The 26,393-nt window shown below is 39.8% G+C and overlaps 1 protein-coding gene across 1 annotated transcript in view; it reads right to left on the reverse strand.

The window, feature by feature from the left end:
- Positions 1-26,393, reverse strand: part of Sim1 (SIM bHLH transcription factor 1) — a 64,482-nt gene that overhangs the window by 27,215 nt on the left and 10,874 nt on the right. Inside the window, exons 3-8 of the mRNA XM_055616060.1 lie at positions 24,861-24,950; positions 24,283-24,391; positions 24,070-24,155; positions 23,295-23,494; positions 22,991-23,097; positions 22,197-22,344 (exon numbers count right to left, since the gene is read on the reverse strand). Of these exons, the coding sequence (XP_055472035.1) occupies positions 22,197-22,344; positions 22,991-23,097; positions 23,295-23,494; positions 24,070-24,155; positions 24,283-24,391; positions 24,861-24,950 (740 nt within the window). The remainder of the gene's footprint in view (positions 1-22,196; positions 22,345-22,990; positions 23,098-23,294; positions 23,495-24,069; positions 24,156-24,282; positions 24,392-24,860; positions 24,951-26,393) is intronic.

Below are 26,393 nucleotides of genomic sequence, written 5' to 3' on the forward strand. Positions count from 1 at the left end.
ACAAATAGCTAACTTACTAAAAAAAAAGAAGTCAAATAAGGTAATCCTATCTACAAAAGATATTTTTAAGTAAAACAGTTAAGAATAAGCTTAGCTGGAGAAGTGAACATCCTGTGCAAAAACATTACAAAGCATTAAACAAATAAATTGAAGAAGACACAGAAACTGAGAAGAATTCCTGATGTTCAGGGATTGAAATAATTAATACTGCTATAATGTCCATACTACCCAAAATAATTTAGAGATTTTGTGCAATTACCACCCAAAATACCATTAGTAGCCTGGGAGAATAAATCAAGGATGGATTGCTTGCAGTCTTGGGCACAAAGAACAAAGCTAAAGATACGGCAATGCCTCATCTCTAACATGCTACACCACCCCTACCTAAGAAGCACTGGCAAAGGACACCTGCTAGGAGAGGGAAAATCTGCTCCAATGCAGTGATACTTGATATATCAACCACACCCCAGGTCAGGCCGACTGCTCAGGAATAGCGGACCAATACAAAATGAACTTCGTTTGTGTGTCTTTATTTTGTTGTGGTAATGGTTTGTTGTTTGGTGGCTTTGTCATTTTTGTTTTCTGTGGGTTTTTTTTTTGTTTGTTTGTTTTTCAAGAAAAAAAAACATGAAGTTAAGTGGGGAAGGAGATATGGGAGAACTTGGTAGGAAAGAAAGAATATAATCAAAATATATTGTATGAAAAAATTTAAATAATAAAAATGTAATTTAGAAAATAAAGTTATTTATACCTGCAAAAAGTAAAAGCATATATACTACAGGTTTATGCTAACAAAAAAGCATGGTGCTGACATAAAAACATGTGCCTAAGCCCCTGGGACATAATAGCCGGACCACAAAAGCATATAAGCATACAATGGGAAAAAAAGTACAACACTTCATCAGTAAAGGCAAAACTGGGCATCTATGTATGGGAGACTCAAAATTCCTATACTCACCACATTAAAAAAAAAAACCTCAAGATTGATCAAAAACTTAAATGAAAGGTCTGAAACTGTGAGATAACTAGAAGAAAATATAGAAGAAACACCTTAAGATGTCATGGTAGGCAATGGTATTTTATTTTGTTTTTATAGGATCTCAAAAGCATAGCCAACAAAAGAAAAAACTGAAAAAAAATGAGACCATATCAAACTCAATAGCTTCTGCCCACAAATAAAACTACCAAATGAATCTACCAAGTGAAAGAAAATATTTGGAAATTATTCAGCTGACAGATGATTACTAGTAAAATGTATGAGAAACCTTATGAGAGAAACTCCCAAATATAACAATTTAAAAATAGACAGAGTCTGAATAGCCAGTTCTCAAAAGAAGAACTGGAAATGATCAACAAGGAAAAGAATTCAGTAACACCATCTATCATTAAGATCATAAAAAGACATCATCTCACTTCAGTCAGAATTATTAAAAAGCAAAACAAAATAAACAAACAAAATAGAAAATTCTACTGGGAGTGCAAAGAAATGTGAACACTACCTCACTAAACTGCTGATGAGAATACAAATTAGTGAATGGTATGATGGACCCTCAGGAAACTACATACTGAGCTACATGCAGCCATAGCACTTCTGACTAAAAGTCTAAAAGAAATGAAACCAGCATATCAAAACAGGGACCTGAAATCCTATGCTTATTGCATCACTAGTCACAATAGCCACTACTGAAAAGTTCATACACAGAGGAGTGGTCAAAGAAAATATCACACACACACACACACACACACACACACACACACACACACACACAAAGAGAGAGAAAGTATCATTTTGCCACAATAAAGAATGAAATCTTGTAATTTGAAGCCACATGGATGCACTGAAAGACATTATGTTAAGTGAAAATTTGAGATGGTAGGCCAGGAGTGTAGCTCAGTGAGTAGAGTGCTTACATGTTAGGCACCGGGTCCTGGTCAAATCCCTGGTACCATGTAAACTAATCACAGTGGCACATGCTTGTAATCCCTCGCTTGGAAGGGAGAGGCAAGAGAACCAGAAGTCTAACATCATCCTCGGGCACATGTCAAGACTGAGGCCAGCCTAGGCTATACAAGATACTATCTTAAAAAAAAAAAGTATCCAGACAGAGAAAGACAAATATGTCCTCTTCTGCACATGTAGGTTCTCAGAGTAGAACAGCCACTTCTTAAGTCTAGGATGGGAAGAGAGAGGAGAGGGAAGGGGAGCTGAAAATTTGGTATTTAAGTGTTTTATAGCATAAGAGGATAGCTATTCTTCACAGCCTAATATGTATTTATGAAGAACTAGAAGAAAAGAGGTCAAAAGCTTCAAATATATATTAAAAACTTTTAATTACTATTCTATTGCACATTGCACACGTGTTAAAATATGAGAATGTACCCCATAAATTATCATAATTATCATATATTCATGGGAAAATCAATCATTTTTAAAGTTATTCTAAAGCTTTTGAATAGCCTGTTTGTCTGTTTTTGTTTGTTTTGAGACAGGATATGTAGCTCTGGTTGTCCTGGAACTCACTCTGTAGATGAGACTGGTCTTGAACTCACAGAGATCCACCTAAAGTCATGGTGCACCATGCCTGGCTTGCACAGCTTTCAGTAATAATCACACTACAAATTAAATAAATCTAAACAACATTTTAAGCCCAATATATAGTTTAAAATTGTGCACATTCACATAATTTTCAAATGTAAGAATTATATAAATACTCTTGATGATTTAATGAAAATGTTGTTCTGATCCTCAACAACAATAACAACAGAATTAAAAAATAATCGCCCTAGGGGCTCAAGGCATGACTCAGCAGTCTAAATCCAGAGGACCCAGCTCTAGTTCCCAGCACTGACCTCTCAGCGCACAACCAGCTCCAGCTCCAGGGAATCTGATGCCCTCTCCTGGCCTCTGCAGACAGCAGGCACGCATATGGTGTACACATGTACATGAAGCAAACACTCTCATACATGAAATTAAGAAGTCTTTTTTACATTTCTAAAATAATGATAACCGCTTAAATTTAGCAGAAGAGCACAGCATCAAGCAGTCTAGGCTGCCATTTCTGGTCTGTGATTCATACAGACGCAGTGAGGCTTACAGAAAGCCATGTGTGAAAACCCTGCAGCCGACGCCAAGAGGAGCAACTGCTCAGTCAACAGTGTTACTGTTAATTCCTCACTACGCCACTCTACCTCGCTTTAGATGTATTTCTTTGCTTTTCATCCCAAATGCATTTCAGTTACATTTCAGTCTTTACGTTCTGCTGCGTGCGGTCAAATACTGAGGTAAGTTCTTCATCGCTAAGTAGGCACATGGAATCGTTAGAGCAACACAATCACGCAATGTAACTCAGCCCTCCTGTTCCTCTCTTCAAAACTCCAACAGCTCCATAGATATGTTAGGATGAAAAGAATAATAAAAAAAAATACCCACTTAAAGACATTTCAAGTGCGGTTGATGTGCTGCCAAGAGTAGTTCTGAACGGCAGACTTGGGAAGAACAAAGCATTTGTTTTACTTTTAGATTTCTATTAAATTGAGTATTTCATTTGTACCACTTAAAGGGCTAGATGCTATGGGGATTACATTACAAGTCCCATTTCCCTCCTGCAAACTCGGACACCAAGAGAAACGTGGCTCTATTTCTTTCCTTGTCCTCTAGTGAAGCAATTCTGGTACTATGCGTGTCCTCAGGATTACATGTGTGCTTAGTGGAGCCATTTATTGAACACTTCCCTCCTGAGGTAAGACACACACACATACACACACACACACAAAACAAAACAAAACAGCTCCCTGCACAGTCATTGGATTCCAAAGAGTTTGGTGAGGGACATGAGTAAGGTGATTTTAATAACAACAAAAAAAGCCATGACTGTCCTTCAAGCTTTCTGACAGGTGCTATATAGTTGGGCCTTCACAATTTGTCTTTTTTAAGGGTAGCTCATACTGACCCCCAGACACAATTGGCATATTGAAAGGAGAACTATTGGTATATGGTACTTGATATATTCTTCAAAAGGCTATTGAGAATGGTTTACTTTTTTTTTCTCCTTTCAATGATTTGTGCAACAGCTACTGTCATTCTTGGATACCTCATTCTCAAAGCAATGAGAGATGAGTAACACGTAATCATTGCGACTTGTGGCTGTCAATCTCACCCATATTTGCAGACCAAAGGAATTTTCTTATTCTATTATGGACAGACAAAAATCATTCGGTTTTCAGAATTAGCCTCCCAGTCTACTTTAAACTTTAACCATGTACATATTGGGAGTGACTCAAATTTCAATAGAAAAATAAATGGGGCCACATTCATACTTCACTGGACTTCCGCAGCCCTACCTCTAGAATGCACCACAATCATCCATGAATTCAATGCCAGCTCAATGCCAATGTGAAAAGCTCCCTATGAAAGCTTTGTGGAGCTAGTGAAAGGGATTCTCCACCTCAGATAATTGCATTAGCGTCGCTTCTATCGTTGCAGCCAGGACACCTAGCTTAATATTCACAAGTTTGCAAGAATGCTCAGGTTGTTTCTAGATTCCTCACAAGAGTGTTTTCGACAACACCACGCTGTATTGTATTTTCTTCTTAGAAAACTGAACTTCTGCTTCTGAAACAGCAATTTTGGATCTGCAGGTCATCCTGGGGCTTCTTTGGGGACATTATGCTTCATGGCAATTCTTAAAAGACGCTGCCAGATTTTCTAACGGGGCTATTTTTTAAAACAGCTGAAATTGATCAAATTACCCAGGCAAAACGTGAAAACAGAGACACACAACTGATTTGGCTCCAAAGGCCCTGATTGAAATAAGCAGAGGATTGTATTAAACCATGATCAGATTAAGTGGGAATGACTGTGCCTACACTAAACTTTTTAATTGGATTTTAGAGTCACTCTTACACACAGTGCATGACCTTCTCTGTATTCCGGCAGAGTTGCTGCCTAGACATCAGTAAATCCTGGCAGCAGAGAGACCTGCTTTATATTTCATATTCAGGCTCCCACAGAGCCCAGCAGAAAGAGATGATAAGGAGGATTCCGTACTGAGAAGCTCAAATACGAAGACAATCTGCTTGAAAATTAGGCTAAGGCACCTTTGGAAATGCGATAGTCTCATATAAATGAGCAGACTCGTGTTTGTGCCATTGTCATTCCCCCCAAACTCTCTGCTTTTATAAACAGTTCCTTTTCCTAAAACCCATCTTTCTCCACCACTTTGAAAGTCTCACCTAACACTCTGTGGAGTAGATGGTAGCACGTGAGGAAGACTGTCTACAGAGTTTACTGTGCATTTTTATTTCAAGAAAGATAGCTATGGATGTAACCAATCGGCAAACAATACCAACCAAAATGTACAGCAAAGGCTGTGTAACACATGGAGAAGTAGCATCCTCACAGCAGATATACGGTCCTTTGAATTAATCCATGAAATATGTTGAGATGGTGCTAAGTGCAGACCTGCCATTATGCTGGATTTGTTTTGTTTTGTTTTGTTTCATCCCTACAGGCCAAAGCGATTTCTTCTTTTCTCTCTTAGTTCACAGACAGAACACTGTCTCTAACACTCTTGGCACTTCCATCAATCTGTGTCACTGTGTGGTGAATATCATATCTTGACAAAAAAAAAAAAAAATTAAAAAAAAAACCTAAATTTCTTATCACATAACAACCTTTATTTTATAATGAACATATCTTATCTCAAGCTCACTTAGTGATTAAGAAAGCAATTCTCATTGTAATCAGCTTTCACTCATCTCAAATCCAAGTGACCAAAAGTTCGAAACTGCTACAAATACAGGATATCTACTGAGCAAGTGAGTTTATGTGAGACCTTTGGAAATTCCCAGAGTACAATAAACAGTGATGATTCTGAAATCCTGTTAGGTCCTAAGTAGAAACAAATCCTACTTTACTGTGTAGTAAATTAACTTATTTTATCAAATTATATTTCAGGTATATATAATATTTAGGAAAACTAAATGCTAAAGCCATTTCATCCTAAACTATTTTTCTAACTACCAAAATTGTGTGGAAGGAGATAGGAAAAATAAAATTTGAAATCCCCAGAGAAATAAATTCTATAATCTGATAAGGAATGTAGTAATATCTCCACAATAGAAAAGGATGCACAAATTGCTTAGGAATAGTTCAAAGGTTTAGTCTCATAAATAATAATAATAATAATAATATATATATATATAATAGCATATATGTCTGTGTATACATATATATATACGTATACATATATATGTATACACAGACACACACACATATATATTAAAGCAAGCAACTGATCATTATTTTGCTTTTAATTTGTCAGAGCTATTTCTCTTTTGTTTTTATTTGTTTTTTTAAATCCTTTATTTATTACAACTTATTCACTTTGTATTCCAGCTGTAGCCCCCTCCATTGTCCCCTTCCAATCCCACTCTCCCTTCCTAGTGAGGGGGACAGGGGATGTGTCTGACCTGAACTCAGTGGCTGACTCTTTGATCACCTCCCCCTGAAGGAGGAGCAGTCTTGCCAGGCCACAGAGGAAGACAAAGCAGCCAGTCCTGATGAGACCTGATAGGTTAGGGTCAGATGGAAGGGGAGCAGGACCTCCCCTCTCGGTGGACTGGGGGAGGGGCAGGGGAGGCCTAGACTCAATTCCCAGCACCCATATGTCAGCTCACAGCCGTTTGTAACTCCAGGATCCAGCACCTCACAACACACATGCATGTAGAACATCAATGCACATAAAATAAAAATAGATCGTTAGAAATAGAAAATAATTTTACAAAAGTAATCAAAAACAGGTATCAAATATCTATATGTTTATTTTCATTTCTTATATTTAGTTAGAAGTATAAAGTAACCAAAATATAAAGAAATTACTAAGTTGTGGCATAACCTTGTGATAAAAATTTATATAGCCATTAAATAATTTGACTCAAATGATGTAAAAAAACACAATAAACAATGTTTTTTTAATAAATTAACAAGTACTATATGCATAGAGAGAAGCGATGAACTAAAATGTTAAGGGCAGATACCTAGAGAACACATCAAAATGTCTTTTATTACTTTATAATTCTCTGTACTATCATCAGTTTTCTATAATTAACATTTTTGGCTTTTATAATCAGAACAAATATTTTATAAAACACTAATTAAGGCAAGTTTATTCCATACATTGAGTAGTTCCCCAACTTCTTTTACTTGCAAAATTTTGTATTTGTACATATTACATACAAAAGATGAAACACTATATTTAATTTCTTTCTTCGTCTGTTCAACATCTTAAGAATAACATTTATGATTTTTAATTGTCCAAACATATGTTTTCTTAGTGTCTAGACATTTCACTTCTGTTTTGATATATTTTTCACTCTTGATACTTTACAGAATTTTTTGTCTCTGAAATCTTCGTGTGCATTATTTCAACATTGAGATGAGAGAACTAATTTGAGACTACATTTCTTACTATGAGAAATTTTTAATTTTTATGTTCAGAACAACATTCCCTAATTTGATGCTAAAGTTTAAAGTATAGCTGTTCATCCTTTAGGTTTAAGACCCAAGTTCTGTCAATTTTTTTCTATTTTCTATTTTCTTGGAAGACAAGGAAGATTTGGGGTTTTATAAGACAGATCAAAAGGAATTAAACACAAAAAAGCCTGCGTGGTTTTTTTAATGGAATAAATTAAAACATGATAATCTTCCCCTTCTTTACCTTAACTGCTCATTTATTTGTTGTTTATTTGCTTTGGGTTTTTTCTTTCTTTCTTTCTTTCTTTCTTTCTTTCTTTCTTTCTTTCTTTTTTGATTTGTTTTTAGAGACATGGAACACAGTTTGTCTTCAGTTCACTATGTAGCTGAGGATGATCATTGTGCCTCTGCCTCCTCAGTGCTGGGATTATAGGCATGTACCACCATGCCTGGCTTAGGTGATGCTAGGGATCAAACCCAACATTTTGTGCTTGCTAGGCAAGTAATCTACCACCTGAGCTATATTTTCAGTCCTCCACTCCTAATTTAATTCACTTCTAGAAAGAAGTCAAATATAAAGAAAAGATAGTCAGGCATGCTGACATATAACCAGAGTTCCAGCACTGGGAAGGCAGAGGCAGAAAGACAGTGAATTTAAGGCCAAAAAGAAAAAGGTCTTAGTTTAGGATTTATTGCTGTGAAGAGGCACCATGACAAAAAAAAAAAAAAAAAACTTTTATAAAAGAAAATATTTAATTGGGGTTGGCTTACAGTTTCAGAGGTTTCAACATGGCGGCAAGCATGGCAGTGTGCAGACAGACTTGGTGCTTGAGGAGCCAAGAGTTCTACATCTTGAAATAACCGAAAGCAGAGACTGGATTCAACACTGGGTGGAGCTTGAGCATAAGAGACATGCTTCCTCCAACAAGGCCACACCTACTTTAACAAGGCCACACCTACTTTAACAAGGCCACACTTCATGGGCCAAGCATTCAGACACATAAATCTGTGGGGGCCAAACCTATTCAATGCATCACAATTATTAATAAAACCAAGTTAGATAAGTCAATGAGAATTCTGTGAATGAACATTGTTGGGGAAAACTGTATCTTAAACTGTGCCTTCTGCAAGACTGATTAACTAATTAGCACTTACAAACTATGGAGAAACTGGAATGTTGCAAATCCAATGTAAAATTATCTTGGGCCAAATGACCCATTTTTAATACCCTTAAATACTAATTTATTACCCACCTCTGAACGTGACTGCATATTAGTAACTCTTAGGTTATGCCCTTTGGAATGCACAGACTCCTAGTTTTCACCAACCAAAAGCCTATGAACGCTATAAGGTAGCAGCTGAGACCTATAGCTGGGATTCCCCTGGTTTGCTGTAACCTACCTTCCTGATGTATTTGAAAATGTATGTTTGTTCTGTTACTCTAAGACTACATTGAATTGTTATCATACTGGAATGTGACATTTGGTACAACCTAAATCTATGTTTCTGAGTCATGGCCACTCAAATTTGGCTCCAGAATAAACTATAGTTTATTTCCTTTGAGGTGACAGTTATTTTATTTGAGTTGAAAATTTCTATCAACCCCTTCTTATTTGGCTCTATCCTAATGGGAACCTCCTCTCACCTAGTTTTTATCCTCAGCAAAACTGATTTCTAAAACTTTAAACATATCCTCTAGCAGAGCACATAAAGATGGCACAACTATTTTTGGCTTTAGAAACAAGAAAGAAAAAAATAACCTGTAGTCAAGAGACCCATAATCTTCCCATGCCACTGGAAAGCTTGATTCCACATTCAAGGCTACAGGATCCCCAAATTCCACCCGCACAATCTCGTGTGAGGAGACCACGGAAGCCAAAGGCATGGCACTGTTGGGAAGTCCTCCCTGCTCTGCACATTACAAAGCTGGCATTTGTGTATTACAGAAACATAAAGCCCTAGACTTTGAACTCTCCCGGAAAAAAAAAAAAAACAAAAAACAGCAGAAATGATGACATGATGCACACGTCATTGTTTGTTTAACTTAAATATTTTAAAGTCTGTCCTGTAACATTTATTCTTGATTAACCCTCTTCTGGATAGTTAATCATTAATGATTTCTTTACAGTCGCTGTGCAAACAGTTCACTCCTGCCGATGACATATCAAATCTCAGGGACATGTTCTTTAATTGGATTCATTTATTTCTAATCTCCTTAAGCCCTTACTACTGTAATGCTTGACTAAATATACATTAAGCTCCATTATTTAAACAGCTAAAATAAATTTGAGATGTATTTTATGAGTAAAATTCACAATTTATCAAATGTGTACCTCAGGCATCATTTTAAATTGTCTGGCCAGGATCTTGTGTTAAAGAAAGAGGCAGTCTCTGACATGAACTCAGTGGCCGGCTCTTTGATCACTTACCCCTGAGGAGGTAGCAGCCTTACCAAGGCCAACAGAGGAAGACAATGCAGCCACTCCTGATGAGACCTGATAAGCTAGGGTCAGATAGAAGTGGAGGAGGTCCTCCCTTATCAGTGGACTAGAGGCGGGGCATGGGGGAAGAAGAGGGAGGGAGGGTGGAATAATTGGGAGGAGAAGAGGGAGGGGACCACAGCTAGGATAAAAAGTGAATAAATTATAATAAATAACAATAATCAAAATAAAAAATAAAAAAGAAAGGTTTCAACGATTGGTAGAGAATTTGGGCTTCCTGCTGAAATGACTAATTTTCATTTTGTCTAGGTGAAGCCAGACACTGCAATGCTACAGAAACTATACAGTCATCAATAGGCGAACAGATAGCTGACTGTTGTTATAGTTCACAGGATTTGAGAGGCTTGCCATGACAATGTTTCAGAAGTGGTCTACTGGCTAAAATTAAAATCCATTTATTTCTTTAACCTTAGATTTTGGGCCCAGAAAGAGATGATAGTGTATTTCCCATCTCTTATCCTTGTTTGATTCACCTCATGACTCCTCTCCCTGAAGACAGTAGCCCCCAAACTTTCAGCACTCCTAAGAAAGCATATAAGTGGTTTGCTTTTAACAAACCTGCTGGAATCCACTCTTTTTCACTTATAAGCAGGTCTAGGATGAAGTCCAGAAATGTTCATTTTTTACTTGTTCCCCAGTGGTTATGATGATGGGAGGGGAGGAACACTTTTGAAAACCAGAGCAGTTGTTAACCGTGATTTAAAAAAAAAAAAAATTAAAGCAATTGAGTAAAAAGGGACTGCAGAAAGATAGAAAACCAGTGCCCAAGAAAAGAGTTATCACTGAGATACTTTCTCCAAACCTGGCTGTTTGTTTCCTCTCAAGTTGCTGTTCTGCAAAGCTACTGTTATGTCCTCAAGGAGATTCTCTTCCCTGTTGTCACCCTGTTACTAGTGATCTTGTTCTACTCCTCTGACCTTACCCTCCATACCCTGATGATCTCCAGTCCCTAGCTAAGACCTTTCCACTCTAAGTACTGAAGACCGGAATGTGACTTTTTCAGGCACATCCAAGTGAGAAACCCCGCAACACACAACTGCATTCGCTGCCTGCAAAACTGCTTTCTCCAACATTATCCGAGTAGCTCAGGCTGAAACTCTAGGTGTTCTTGATTTCTCTCATTTGCTCACATTGTATGTATCTGATATTTCTGTAAGATGCCTCTGGTCTACCTATAACAAACACTCAGAAACTTGAGCCTCCGAAGCTTCTAAATGTCATATAAAAGCCTGGCATCTCAGCTAACATTTTGTGTCACAGAACAACCCTGCCAAAGAGGCTGGGATGCAGCAGGCACCTGGAAAATATTTGCTGAGTATTTACACCATCCCTAGCTTGCCCTAGACAGAACTTCCATCTAAAACAGCCCTTATCATCTTCTTAATTATCAAAACAGAAATTGAGCCGATTCTTATGACAGAGATTTATTTATAATAAAAGACCTACGGAGTCAACTGAGAAAACACACAAACGGAGAGGAAATTAAACTGTAAAGTGCCCTGAGTCGTCTAGTATTTTCCCCAGTTTTCAATTAGCTTCGATATTAGAACACTTCACCTTACTCTTGCTAGCATTTTGCATGCTCTAACTGGAGAAGTAGTATCAAGTCCTCCTCTTCCATCTTTGTGTACCTCAGTCTTCCAGCAGTATGATTTCCACAGTGAAGCTAAATACTGTGACTTCCATCATTGTGAGTCCCCCTCATCGCTTGGAAAAATTAAAATTAACAACTCTGGGTTGAATTTCCTTAGACTGGGATGGGGGAAAAGGCAGTTCTTCTCCTGCTGCATATTTGCAATAGTGATTGCGTGGGTAGCTGAAGAAGTAAATCGCCTGGGTTTTCACCCTTCAGTCACCAGAATACTTTACAGTAACCACAAACCCAGAAGGAAAAACAATGAATGAACAACGCCAGACCACAAACCCCTAAGAACACTGAAAGCCACAGATTCTAGCTTGCAATGCTTAGAAGGGGGCACATGAGAGCCACGCTTTCTCAGGATACATTACCAGAGAATGATGCTATTGTTGATGAAATGTAAAAAGTGGCAAGGGACTAAGGTTTAAAAGTACAAACACTGAAAGAATCCTACCTTAATGGATCCCTTTATGATATCCAGTTCAATATAATGAGGCTATTTCTAAGATCTGGCCAGCAGCCTGTATTAGCACAGCTTTACTGATATGGATACAACAAATTCTGTTTGAACAAGAAATCCCTAAGAAAGGAAGATCTATTCCAAGGGTTCTAGCCATTTCACAATCAATCAAAAAAAAAAAAATCGTAATGGTGAAGACAGCAGCTCCTATTTGAATCCTGATAAAATCGTAAATGTTCTAAACAAATGTCATTCAATGGGAGACATTTATCAACTGCTATTTTTTTTTGAAAAAACATTACTTTTGATGCTTAGATTGGTATAGGGGTGTTGGAACAGTCTCTGTGGAGACCTAAAATTAAAACAAAGAATAACTCTCTAGACATTGGCAAAATATCTGCAAGATGTCATCAGTTACCTCAGGAAATTAGAAATAGTGCTACCCCAAGATCCAGCTATACCACTCCTGGGAATATCATCTGAAAGATGCTGGACATTTGCCCAGCTATGTCCACAGCACCTTTATTCATAATAGCCAGAATCTGGAAATTACCTAAATGTCTCTTAACCAAAGAATGGATACAGAAATTGAGAACATTTACACAATGGAATAAAAAGCCAATGTTTGGCCTTTAAATGTAGAAGTAGCAGCTTTATTTTGCTTGTCCTAATACATCAGCATTTTCTTTAAAAAGTGCACCAAAAATACCAGCCAGTGTAGTCCACTCTGGCTCAGTGCACTGCTTCCACTGCTAAGTATCCTTCATTCACTGAGGGGCCTGGTCTCACTGAGCCCCTTGCATCAGCCATTCCAGTAGGAGTCCACCGTTATCCTCCATCTTCCTAAGCATGGTAGTTAACAGAACAGTTCTCAGAGATAAACACAGAAAATTTACAGTGCCTGGGAAGCATCCCTCATAAAGAAAATAATTTTCAAAATGTTGCCGAAACCAGGTAGGCATGATGGCCCATGCCTTTAATCCCATCACTCTGGAGAGAAAAAGAGAGAGTTGGAGGCCAGTGAACACCTCCAAATAGGCTGACCTCCCAGCACTACCTCCTGTCACCTGGTCGGGGAGGACTCTGACCACTCCTGTGCTCACTGGGGATAGACCAAGCTGTGCTAAGGCCCTTTTGCTTTCTTCTTTCTTATGTAGATAAACCTCTCCATCATCAGCAGGTCTATAGGAAAGTTAGGCAAGAACACTGCTTGTACTTACACTTTTCCATTCCTACCCTCCCCTGGCCCCATAAGACATTGGTCATTCATTTTTGTATCCCTCAAACTTGGCTTGGCACCCGTCAAATCTCAGGTGCTCAGTAAACCTTTTTTCACAATCTTTTATAATTTAACTCATTTATAAGTTTTAAACAGTTGAAGAAGGGTGTAAAAACACATCAAAATGACTACTGATTTCTTATTCTTAAGCAAACTCCTGCCTTCCAAAAACTCATGCTTTTCTTCTTTCAAAGCCCAAAGGTCATACAAATTTGTGCCAAAAAAAATAAATAAACAAAAAACAAAAACCCTTTTTAGTAAAGTAAACACCCTACTAATAGACATTTTCTCCAAGTTACTTTGAACTGAACACAGTGCCAATATGGTCACACATTATTTCATTTAATAGTCAGAATGACTCTAGAAGGTAAATTGCCCACATTTTACATATTAAAACTGCAAACAGTAGAATTGAGCAATTTGCCAGCTCACAGAGCTAGTGAGTGGCAGCACGGAGAATAATCACTAGACTCTTAGCTACCACACTATCTTGTATGATAATAAGTAATGATAGCTCATTTTATAACACATTTTTCAAATGCCTTGTCAGGAACTTTCAGGGTTTGAAGCATCGTAATAAGAAGCCTGGGGGTTAGACTGCACCACAGTCTCATGCGTTAGAGAGGCAAACGCGGCCTTCTGGCCCTGCAGTATAGATCAAGTCACACACTGACCTTGTACTTCCTTGCCTCTCTTCCTGAAAAGTAACTTCAATATAAAACTACTGTATATGGCACTTCTATATATTCCTTTCAATAACATTTACATTCAACCTAGAATTCTGGTATCTCAGACTTTCAAAACTGTGTTCTGTGAATAGGTGCAAAAATTATTATTAAATTAATGTTGAAGGTGCATTGCTAATAATTTGGAAAAAGGAAGATCCCTGAGAAGAACAGCTTCCAAAGCTGATAGATAGCTAAGGCGCAACTCTAGCAAAACAGTTCAGAGTGACGGACAGGAAACCTTACTTTCAGCAATAGCAGAAATAACAGTTTGCATATCATTTCGAAGTACTTGCTTGAGAGAAAAGCTATTCTGCAAATAAATACAAGTCCCTGGCCTGTATCAGAAGATTAAGCCTGTTTCCAACACTTTAAATTCCATCCCTTTCCCTGGAGCTTCCTTCTCACCTTGGACTTTGTACCCTCAGCAAATAGTGCAAGGGTTCCTAGCTCCGTTTCCAACTAGGCTAACCTGACTCCTAGAGTTAGATAGGTCTCTTCTGTTTAGTTAAGGCAACTATAGACTACATGAGCTTGAGAGATGCCCAGAATTTTGCTCACATATAGCTATGCACAGTCTTTGTAGAGCAATGAGGATAAAGGGCCCCATTGAACATCATCAAAAAGGCAAACATTTCGTGGTTCATGCACTTGAAATCATAGTTACTAACATCAGTGAATTACAGTTACCAACCCAGTGCTGGTTAAGTGAGAGATCCAGGAAAACCTTGGCTCCTCTAAATGTTCTTTTTCTCTGGGAAAGTAACCTCCATCAGGTATTCTCGGCCGTCTTGGCACAAAGGAGGCACTGAATAAATTCTGGCTTCCCTCTCTCCAAATAGATACCTCTCCTGCCTTTAGAGCACATGACAGCAACAGCAACACCTGGTGAGCCTAAATGAAAGGTGGGGAAATCACACACATGGGGCTCAACATTTATAGTGAAGGTAAAACAATATTCTAGGAAAGAGAGCTCAGGAGCCCTCATGGGTTTGGAGGAGCTCAAGAGAAAGGTAGACTGGCTCGGTAAAATGGCACAGATAGAAAGAGATTTCTAAAGAGCTAGCAGCTTAGTTGTATAATCAGGCTATTTTGTATATAGTTCAGAAAATAAAATTACCTTGCTGAGCTAGCACGTTTATACCTCAGTTTACACCTCCCATGTTTTTATTGGTATAAATATGATATGAGTTTTAAAAAACCAAATATTATAAGATGCTGTTATTGGCACAGAGCCTTTAGTTCTAGTTTCAAGTAATGAGGAATGAGGACAGAGTGGGCATACAGTTATAATTAAATAGGAAGAATAAACTCTGATGCTCACGTGATGAGGTAGTCACGGTTAACAACAAAATACTTAACGTTTCAAAAACTATTTAAGATTTTTCATGATGTCATCACAAAGAAAAAAGTGAATATTCGACGTGATAGTTAGCTCATCTAGCTGAGAGCTCTGAAAGCTACAATAATGCCTGGCCTCATAAGCTATTTCAACTAGTGCAATTGGGGCACAAGCGTTATATGAGTAACCAGCTACTTTCTGTTGAATCTATGGTCTACTCCAAGAGACAGAGCCCATATTTGCGACTGCTGTTGGAGCAAAGAACCTGTGGCAAGTTAAGTCATAGGCCCTAGGCAAAACTAGTACTGTTACTCTGCTGAATATACATTCTATTAAAATCACTCCAAATAAGGTATTCCTATACCCACAAATCAGAGCCTCTCTCGACCCTTATCTGAGAAGTTTCTTCTTGCAGAAGAAGGCAGTTATCACAGAGACACTAAGATTGTGAAACAGCCAACCCTAAATAGAACATGCAATCACACCCCACAAGACACAAAGATCATCTCAGAAAACAGTACCGAAAGATTGTCCAGAGCCAAAGATGATGGACAACTTCAAGGAAACTGCTGTCCAGACACAACCAGGCCGTTCCATGTATGAACTCATGACAGTGGTGACAGCATGCACAAGAACTGCGCAGGCTAGGACAGATAAAATCTCAGCATGTGAGGAGGGAGCTAAGCATGTAACCCCGCCACTAGCTCAGGAGCTATTGGCATTTGATAGCAAATGCTGCTTACAGAGGAACAGTCAGTGTGTCTTTGCGTGTGACAGTTGGGCAACACAAATTAGGTTCAATGGGTGTGTTGGTTTGTTTATTTTTTAACAATTGAAAACAATTCTTTGACATTGAGTAGATAGGAAAGTGAAGGGAGAAAGAGTAGACTTGGGAGGAGTTAGGGAATGGGGATGAATAAAATCAAACAAAATCTCAAAGAATGAGGATTTTTTTTTTTTTTTGAGACAGTGTTTCTGTGTGTAGCCTTGGATGACCCAGACTCACTTTGTAGACCAGGCTGGCTTCGAACTCATAGAGATCTGCCTGCCTCTGCCTCCCTCCCGAGTGCTGGGATTACAGGCGTGTGCCACCTCGCCTGGCTTTGTTGTTTTGTTTTGTTTTTTAATTCTTGGTTTTTGAAAGCCAGAGTAATGGCACAGTTGTTTTTCCAGAGGGGCTGAGTTTGACTCCCAGCACTCACACAGCAGTGCACCATTGGTTGGAACTGCAGTCCCTGGGGAAACCATGCCCTCTTGTGGCTCCCAAGAGCACTTTATACACAGGTGCATGATAATAATAACAATAATAACAATAATTTCAAATATTTGTTAAATCCCTGGCTCCATCAGTTTCCTCAAGTGAGAAGTGAGATCTGTGATCCAACCACTACACAGAACACTCAAGAAAAAGAAAATTAATCAATCAACCAAGATGGCACTTAGGAAGAAATGTGGGTTTAGTGTTTGTTTCTTCATAGAACACTAAATTTCCAAGTTCATAAAAGATGAATTCAAAGCAAATGCGGTTAGGATTCTGTTGACATTCTACCATTCAGGAAGCTGAAACAGAAAGACTGGGAGTTTGAGGACTACTCAGTAAGACCTTTTTAAAGGATGCAGAGGGTGGAGGAAGGAGAAATCTGCCTGTGGCAGTGCATGCACTCTGGAGGAAGAGGTAGGCAGATCTTAGAGTTCGAGGCCAGCCTGGTCTAGCAAGCAAGTTCCAGGACTGCCGTGCTATACAAAGAAATCCTGTGTGGGGAATAAAACAAAAACCAACAACAAAGATAGTTTTAATTATGGTGTAATAGAAAATGTTATTAAGGCTAAGATTAAAATGGATAGTAGTGGGCTGGAGAGATGGCTCCGTGGTTAAGAGCACTGGCTGCTCTTCCAGAGGTCCTAAATTCAGTTCCCAGCAACTACCTGGTGGCTCACAGCCAACTGTGATGGAATCTGATTCCCTCTTCTGGTGTGTGTGAAAACAGCATTCATATACACAAAATAATAAATCTTTTTTTTTTTTAATGAATAGTAGTGCCATGTACATGAAAAAAAAAGCCTAAATCTCACAGTTCTGGTGCGGTTTTAGGTCTTTTTTTAAATAGAATTTGCTGGTAGTTACAAATTACTATTAATAACAAGGTATCTTCAATCTGTTTCTATAATTATTAAGGTACATAAAGGATCATCTGTGGGCAATTTGATGTTCAATGTTGTTGTGACTGAAATTAAATTCAATTAAGCATAGAATCTACTTTGTGAGTCTACATTAATATATAGTTAATATTTTGAGCCATCAAAAAGATTAACTCTACACAAGTACCCACAAACCTGAGGTGTAAGAGAGAACTACTCGATACGTACTCTAGGGTCCTCCTTCATCTGACATCTGCAACATCAAGAAGGGGCGACTTCTGATGATTATATGTATTGATCACCAAGTTTCAAAAGGAATTTCCTAAATTGTGTAAGCAACAGAAATACCAGTGGTCCTTAAATAAATTTAAACAAATTTGAATCTTCACCCTGAAATTAATTCAGCACCATTAACCTATCTGAAAGAACAAATGAACCTGAGAGGGTTTTTCTTTTTTATTTAACATTTGCTGATTAAAGCAAGGATGTATAAAGCTTTCTATTTACCAAATATTTTAACATTTTAAAATTCTTTTTAATTGTGAAAGTTATGAGGCCTCTCACAATATTTAACTAAGAACCGTGTGCAAACAAGAACAAGAAGCTTGGGACCTGCATTAACTACAATGTGGAGCACATTTTTCTCTGACATGAAATATTTCTCCTTCAGCATTGGCCAACTTTTCTCCAAATTCAAGGGAATATTTAGTAGTTTGCCACAAATCTGGATTGTCTCCATGTGCTGCTTTCAGTAACAAAGAGATTGAAGTTTCTACATAGAAAACTACTTTCTTCTACATGATCTATAAATCATTCTACAACACCACTTGAGAATTTCCACTAAAAAATGGTGCTCTAAATTCTAAATTTAGTAAACAAGCAGATCAGTCCTCTTTACCATCAAAAAAAAGGGGGGGGACTGAAAATATTAAATCTGTCAGATCATTCAAAATCTAATTTTTCTTTTATTTCCCAAGCATGATATCAAAATAGTATTAGTCTATAATTCTTATTAGAAATCAATTTTAAAATATTCTGTGCTTTAGGGTTACAGAATAGTCTCAAAATAGTGAAAATACTATCAAGAAGACTCACAAGGATCATCTGTCAATGAACACTTGATAAATATTAGTGGTAGGGTGATCTTAATGACACCTATAAACTAATGCTAATTGTTAGCTTCAATAGGCAGTAATTCAGACTGCCATAAACGTGCCATCATAACTGGCACAATAGCTAGGCAGGACATGTAAGGATGTTAGAACCACAATGTCCATAACTTTTTTAAAAATTATTTAGTAGGAAATATATACATAAAAATTGACCACATACAGCCATAGAGAGACATAAAAGAAATGTGGAAAATGTCAACCGTGTACTATTTTTTTCAGCACCTAGGTCTTAAAAATGTTATAGTTTAAAAGATTATTGAACTCCACTGATTCATCTTGAAAGTAGAAGAATGTTTCTTAATTTTAAAATACACAAAGTCTATAATTATAAAAAGAAGCAGTATTTTCCATTTTCCTTTAGATTAGTTTTTATAGTTTATTGGGTGTTTTACATTTTCAATTTTCTTTGCATTAAATACTAATGTTTTCCATCTGAACTAGCTATGAATAATTACTACTACCAATTAAACTGAAGTACATATGAATTCCAGACTCAAGTCTTCATACAATGTACTTTCTTTTTGTACTTTACACTTCCAGGCCTCTCCCCAGCAATCACTGTAGCTAGCTACTTTCTCAATTTATTTATCCTCTTAATACTAAGAACGGGGTGTCTCTAGCACTTAACACACATAGAGTGAACGTCCACTATATAAGATTTTTTTTTTTTAACGTGGAAAAGAACTCTCCCAGATTATTCATGTCTTACAGAAAATCATAAACTAGGGTGCCTTTGTGTTATTGTGGGGATGATGCTACAAAAACACTGTGGATGTTACACTGGGCCTCAGACAGTGGAGAAGCTAAGAATATCCATAGTTACAGTGTCTTCTCGTTTTTCTCTCCAGAACTGTAACATACAGCACTCATATAGAAACCAGTAAGAAGGTAGGCAATACCTGTCCTAAAAACCATGCAGCTGCTCCTACAAGCACCACTGCAGATGCTTATTAAGGTAAGGTTAAGGAGATTTCTGTCCATTGGTGCTTTCAGTAGATAATAATGACTGATTTTTTTTCTAAGCATATTTTTAAAATACATTTGCCATTAGGAAATTAGAAGAATAAACTACCCGTAAACATAGCTTCTAACACAACATTACACTCTTATTTGATCATTGATTTCTTAAATTTTTCCTCTACTTTCATGTCATGAAAATCACTTCAAAGTGTACACTATATAAATGTTTACATTTGGAAAACATCTGGAGTGTCAAGTTATTTCAGAACTTGCTTGGTGTTTAAGGGCGCTGTAGGGGTGGTGTGTTTAGAAAAGATTCATCTCACCATTCTCTGGCTGCATGGATAAGTAGCCTTAAGAACAAATGTGGTGATTCACCACTACCATGGAGAATCAATAGCCATCTATTTAATTTGCTAAGACAATGTAAATTAGTAACTTCCAGCCAGATGTGTGATACACACATCAAACGAAGAACAACCTGCTCATTGTGAAATCTTGTCAACACACACAGAGCCAAATGATGACATTTCATCTGAAGCAGTTTCCACATTTGCAGCTATAAAAAAAAAAAAAATGTTCTGAGGATTTTCACAGGAGGAATGGGAGCTTAGGCTCATGAAAAAGGGTAGCCAACTTCAGCTTTCCATCTTGTGTGCCTGAACATGTGTTACACTTCTGTGTGTTCCTTACTACTTTCAATGGAGGTACAAAATGTCCAGTAGGTGTGTGCCACACCAGTTTTCCTTCCATAAATCATGTATGTAGAGTCATTACATTCTTTTAAACTTGATGTAAAGTTGAGGCTCTAATTCTACAGTTCCCAAGATGTGTGTAAAAAATTACACAGACAAGAAAGAAAGAAAGAAAGAAAGAAAGAAAGAAAGAAAGAAAGAAAGGAAGGAAGAAAGAAAATAACACTTACCACTGGAAAACAAACCACAATATTTCAAAATTATTCCAAACAAATTAAGCTTACCCATTGGGAAGTTGAATTTCGATTCAGATCATTTATATGGGTCTGTGTGACTATATGCCCTGCTGTTTGATAAAGAATAGTCACTAGCCATAGGCACCACCAGAGAACAGAAAAATGCTTTTGATATCTCAGACATACAAAACACTTTCTTTAAAAATGTTCATTCTTTTCCATGGTGTGCAAACATAATTTTTCGCCCTTTACTACTTCTGTTTCACGGGTTCATTTTATAAATTGTGCCTTGCCAATTTCTTGTGTTTTTTTAATAATATGAAAAACTGTGTCCATTGGATAAATGGTTTGTTTCATGATACCCAAAATAATGTTATGTTTTTACTCTGTATTAAAATACACTGTTTTTTTTTTTGCTGTTACAAACATTAAACACTCCTTTTCACATGGTTTGCTAAAAAATGAGCAATTAAAATATACTTAACAACCAACTATTATTCTTTTTCCCATCTATTATTCTTAAGTAAGCAATCCTTACTTAAACCAAATCCATTTTCGGAGTCTACCGTATTAGATTTTTCTTCTTAAACAAAGCACCGAGTGTTATTGCTAAGCATATTTCCAGCAACTATATTTTTTGTTTGACAATTTAAAGCAACGTGGAATGAATCCAACTCTCATCGTGTTCTATTCCGAAGAGCATCCTTACATCCCTTAGCCAACTTCCTAACGTCAAAACATTTCTGCTAAGTGTCTGCTATGTCATTGCTTCCAAAGTAAAAAAAAAAAAAAAAAAAAAAAAAAAAAAAAGTCCCTAAAATCACAAGTTTTCAGCCATTTACAAAAAATTATAAACTGCACACAAACGATTTCTTTATAAAGACTGAATCGTGCAACTTGGCCTTCACAAGCACTTGCACAGAATATGCTTTCTTCAGCAGGCGCATATTAGACCACGTGACCGGCTGCTAAGGCATGGTTCTGGAAAGAACAAGGTTCCAATGCAGCCCCAACAGCTGCCCTGTCCCGACCCCGCGGACCAAGGGAAGGCGCAGGCACAAATTCCTGCAGCCTAACCCGAAGCCTTTGCTTTCTAGGGGTTAAAGCGAGACCAGCTTGGTCACTCAGCCCCGCTTTGTGGTTCAAGGAAAGAAACACTCTTTCGGAATCCTAACTTTGATTGAAGACTCTGTTTAAAATTAAGAACTTCAAACCCCAGATCTGAAAAAGTGAAACAGATGTCCAGTTTGTTAACGGTAAATGGCTCCGTACATCGGATCCTTCCCTCTCTCCCTCTCTTTCCTCTCTGCCGCGTTAGATTTTATTGAATACGGGGTTCGCTTTAAAGGCTAAGAGAGAAAAGAAAGCAAATATAGGCGGCATTGGGAAAAGAAAAAATAAAGAAAGAAATAAACAACTCCTAAATCTTCTCCTAGAAAACAACCTAGGGAGCCTTCCAAGTCCTCGACCTGAGGCTGGGCAGAGCAGCCACCGTCAAACCGCGGTCTCCCGGGGGCCGGGAGCCTGCCCGAGCACACAGAGACACGCGCCCCGGGCGGGAGGAGGCGACTCACGTGAGGACGTAGTTGACGCTGACGATGCAGTGCGGCCTGGAGGAGCGGCTGTTGTGCACGATGGTGGCGTAACTCTGCACCCAGACCCAGCCGCCGTGCTTCGCCAAGAACCTGTAGTACTTGGTGGTCACTTGCCCCTTCACCAACACTAGAAGACAGAGGCAGGTGGCGGTGAACCCCGGCCTGTCCCCGACAGGTCCCGAGGGCTGGGTGCCTTGAGCGCACACCCCCTCGGTGATGCTCAGGAGGGGGAGATCACCGGCAAACCCCCCCCCCCCCCCATCCATGGATCGCCCGGTTAGACGGCGCTGAGTCTTGAGCCCCACGAATAGATATCTGTTATATGCTAAGGGCTGGCATGGTCCCTCTTGGTCCACACCAGCAGTGGGGAACACGCTACAAGTTAAGGGTTTCCCCAGACCCGCTCTTTCTTTTGCAGAAGAGGAATCCCAGCTCTAAATCCTTGGTCACAGCAACGTTGTATCAGAAGGCAGGTGAGTTAATGCGCCCGGGCAGAGCAGCCTGGGTTGTTTAAACAGTTCTCATCTTTAGTGCTGTTTGCAGGTGGAGAAGGAAACCCCACTAGGGGAACGCCCCCTTGGCCCCGGACTCTTTCAGTATTAGCAGTTCCATTCAGTTAGAGACTCCAGCCCCGGCCCCAGCAGACTCTCTCGGAGTCACCGGGACTTCAACCACCTCTACCCTCTAGGGAGAACTCCCCGCAACCTGCTTGGACTTCCGTCCTGCAGCTCCGTAGCTGTCTGGGGGGGGGGGGGGGGGGGGGGGGGGCTTACGTAAGTGGTGGGCGCAGCGTAGGTGGAAGGTGTCACAGCCATGCACGTGGTGGTACAGGGTCTTCTCGATCAAGTCCTGAGGTTCGTACCCAGTCAGCTCTGCCACCCTGGGGGGAAAATCCCCTAAGGATGAATGGAGGACTTTCCATCACCCCTCACCTGGGGTTCTGTCCCTCCTCCGCCCTCCCCACTTCTCAAAACCTGGTCAGGTGCCCCACCTGCAAAACCGGCTAGTGATCCCAAGAGAAGGTTCTCCGCCTCCCGCTGCCTTTCTTTAGGGTCCCCTTCCCCACTGCCCACCCACCTGGAGTCCAGGAAAATAAGCTTCATGTCCAGGCTGGCACGGAACATGAACATGTTGCTGTGCAGTTTGATCTCCGTGACAGCGCTCGGAGGCAGGGAGTGGCCCACAGCCACCAAGCCCACGTTCTGGTAGCACCCGTCGAAGGGCGACATATCCAGACTGTACTGGCGGATCTTCAGGTAGCCGCTGCAGTGAATGACCTGGGGGGGGAGGGGGGAGGAGCGAGACTCAGCAGAGGTCCTGAAGGAGGCGGAGGAGTTGAAACGCCTTAGGGTTCTACTTGGCCACATTTGCTTAGGTGCGCCCACACTCCCCCCCCACCACCACCACCAAAAAAAAGTGACTGAAGAAAGAAAGAAAAAGATGCAGATGGTAGCTTCTCACCAAACCCTGCCACAGGTGACTCAGGGCAGGGATCCTGCTCCCCAAAGATGCTTTTATTTAACTAAAGTCTCTTTTAACTGAAGAACCCCAGCTCGCAGCTAAGGCTTTGGTTCTTAAATTCCATGAGGACCGAATAACTGTGGGGTCCAAAAGCTTTACATTCCTTAAGGCCCTTTTCTAAAAGAGCAGCGCCGCGTCCCGATCCGCCGAGACTTAGTCTTCTAAGTGTCCCCTAGGTGCCCACAAAGTTTAATGACCACGGTGAAGCTTTCAGAGCCACAATTCTGAAGACTTGGACACAGAAGTGTGGTCCTGGGGGCATGAACCAACCACCCTCACCCCAGAAGCCTTAAGTCTGCCTGGCAGTCTGCCTGGCACCTCTGCCACACACCTTGTAGCCACCGCAGGTGAGGCCAGCATTCCGCTTGGCCAAAACACACTTCATCCTCAGAAAGAAGGAGCGTTCGATCTCGTACTCTGCGAGAAAGAAGGGGAGTAAGGCTCTGGAGGAGAGACAACGGGCAACCCCAAGCAATGATCCTGGCCAAAGCTAAACGGGGTGAGGGGAGCCCCCAAGATGACTGAGCCTGCCTGCCTGCCTTACCCTGTACGAAGTGGGAGTGGTAGGGTTGATGGGCTGTGAGCACCGCTGTCATCTCGTCATGGTCAGCCGGGTGGATGTATTCATAAATGCTGTTCCCAGTCAGCTCTACCTGTAAAGAAGACGGTGTCACTGTCTCTGTAGAGGGACAGTGCCCTGGAGGAAGCTGATAACTTGGGTCAGGAGGTCAGAAGGACCATAAGGATGGAGGAGGCTCTGTTACATGCTACCAAGAGCATCTAATCTAACTCTTGGCTTCCTCGCCTGTAAATTAATGTCAGTACTGACGAGAACAATGTCAGTCACAGTCACATCCCTTTCAAGCCTTGGCAAAACGACATAAGTATGTAAACTCCTCCCACCAGGTCTAGCCTATGGTAAGAATCCCAAAAAGTAGCAATTGTTTGAGTCTGAAATAGCCGCTAAAGGGCAGGGGAGTCCAGGAATCAGGGGGATGAAGTCTTCCTATCACCTGAGGGATTTTCATGGCCCAAATGCAGATATAAAATGATTGGGGGAAGCCCTCCCCCACAATTCCAGCTGTGAACATTGCAGGCTGGAAGGGTGAACCACTCACCTACCTGAGAAAGGCCCAGGTGAACTGAAGCTGTCTCTGAAATGTACATGATCTTGCCATCGGGGGCCACCACAAAGATGAAGCCATCCAGAGTCTGGGGAGGTAGAAACAGAATGAGAGATCTGAAGAAATGAAGCAAGGAGAGCTGACATTAGAGACAGTCCATACAGAAAGAATGTAACAGACTGTCCAGAAATAGGACATAGAACGACCACAAGGATCTCCTCTTTAGAACTTCCCAGTGCAGTACAATGACAGGTCAGGGAGAGGCTATGGACAAGTCTAAAGCCCTATATAGACTCAAAATCCACTGAAGTGGGGAAAAAAGAAAATCTGTGGCAGATGCACACAAAAGTTCTGGGGGTGAGAGTTGAATCCCAGCCTTCAACAGGAAGTAGGTTATGTCCTGATGGTAGTGGTTCCTGTAAGAACCTGTGTCAATATTGAAGGGTTCCATAGTAGCAGTGATCAGTCCTAAAGAGAGAACTAGCTAGGCTTGAGAAAGATCCAGTGTGGCAGACACTGGCTGACATGGGAGAACTGGCAATTTGAAGTTCTAGACAGAAGTAAGCTGGCCAAGACACTGGTAAAAGTCAGGAGCGGGGGATTTAGGAGACGAGAGAGGCTTTTCTGAGCAGCCAGTCTGTAAAGTAGCGTTACAGTGTGTGCCTTTGTATATGTTTACACTGGTGCATCAAGCTGGCAAGCTCTTTGTAAAGAAAGTTCTCAGACCTTTCCCTGTCCCCCCCCCATCTCTGTGCATGATGCAATGGAGACCTAGGGTAACTCAGACTGCTCCCAGGGAGCTCAGAGGGACATCTATCCTGAAGATAAATATGTTCACCACACAATTAAGTAGGTAGTACCGAATAGGAAAGAAAGCCAGAAACTTTCACTAGACCCTTGAAGAGGAAGAAGCATGGACTAAAGAGAAGAGTATCTCAAGGAGAAGAAATGGTACAATGAACTTAGAGGCTGAGGGGAAGGTTGATTTGGAGTATTAAGAGCTGGTAAGACTGGTATGAGATGGGGCTACATCTCCTATCTTTTTGTTTGTTTGTGTTTTTGTTTTTGTTTTGGAGTTTGGAGTTTGGAAAGTCAATCTGAGGACCCTGTAATTCACCCTGCAGGCATTGTGATCCCATTGGATGTTCTAAGCAAGAGAATAATGTATTTTCATATGTTCTTTTTTTCTAGCAGGATGACCTACAGGAGTCAGGATGAGGAACATATGCAGGCCTAAAATCCGGACTAGAAAGGGGAGCATTCAATTTCACAATGATAGTAAATGTAAATTTTATGTTAATTCGATGGCAGACAGCGTAAGCTTGATTTCCCGGTTTCAGTAAGGATATTAAACAGAAGACAGCACCATTAACCAAGGCTGAAAACTTGGAAAATTTGAGATTTTACTGTGATCCCATGTCATCTCTCCAATTGGAAACCCAGATGCTGTGTAAGTAAAAGTCAGAAAAGGAAGATAATACATTCTTGTCTTAAATGTGTCTAATTGGCAGCGGGGAAACAAAAGTTGGGA

This window comes from Psammomys obesus, unplaced genomic scaffold (genome assembly GCF_907164565.1).
Source record: "Psammomys obesus unplaced genomic scaffold, mPsaObe1.curated_primary_1811, whole genome shotgun sequence".
Classification (NCBI taxonomy): domain Eukaryota; kingdom Metazoa; phylum Chordata; class Mammalia; order Rodentia; family Muridae; genus Psammomys; species Psammomys obesus.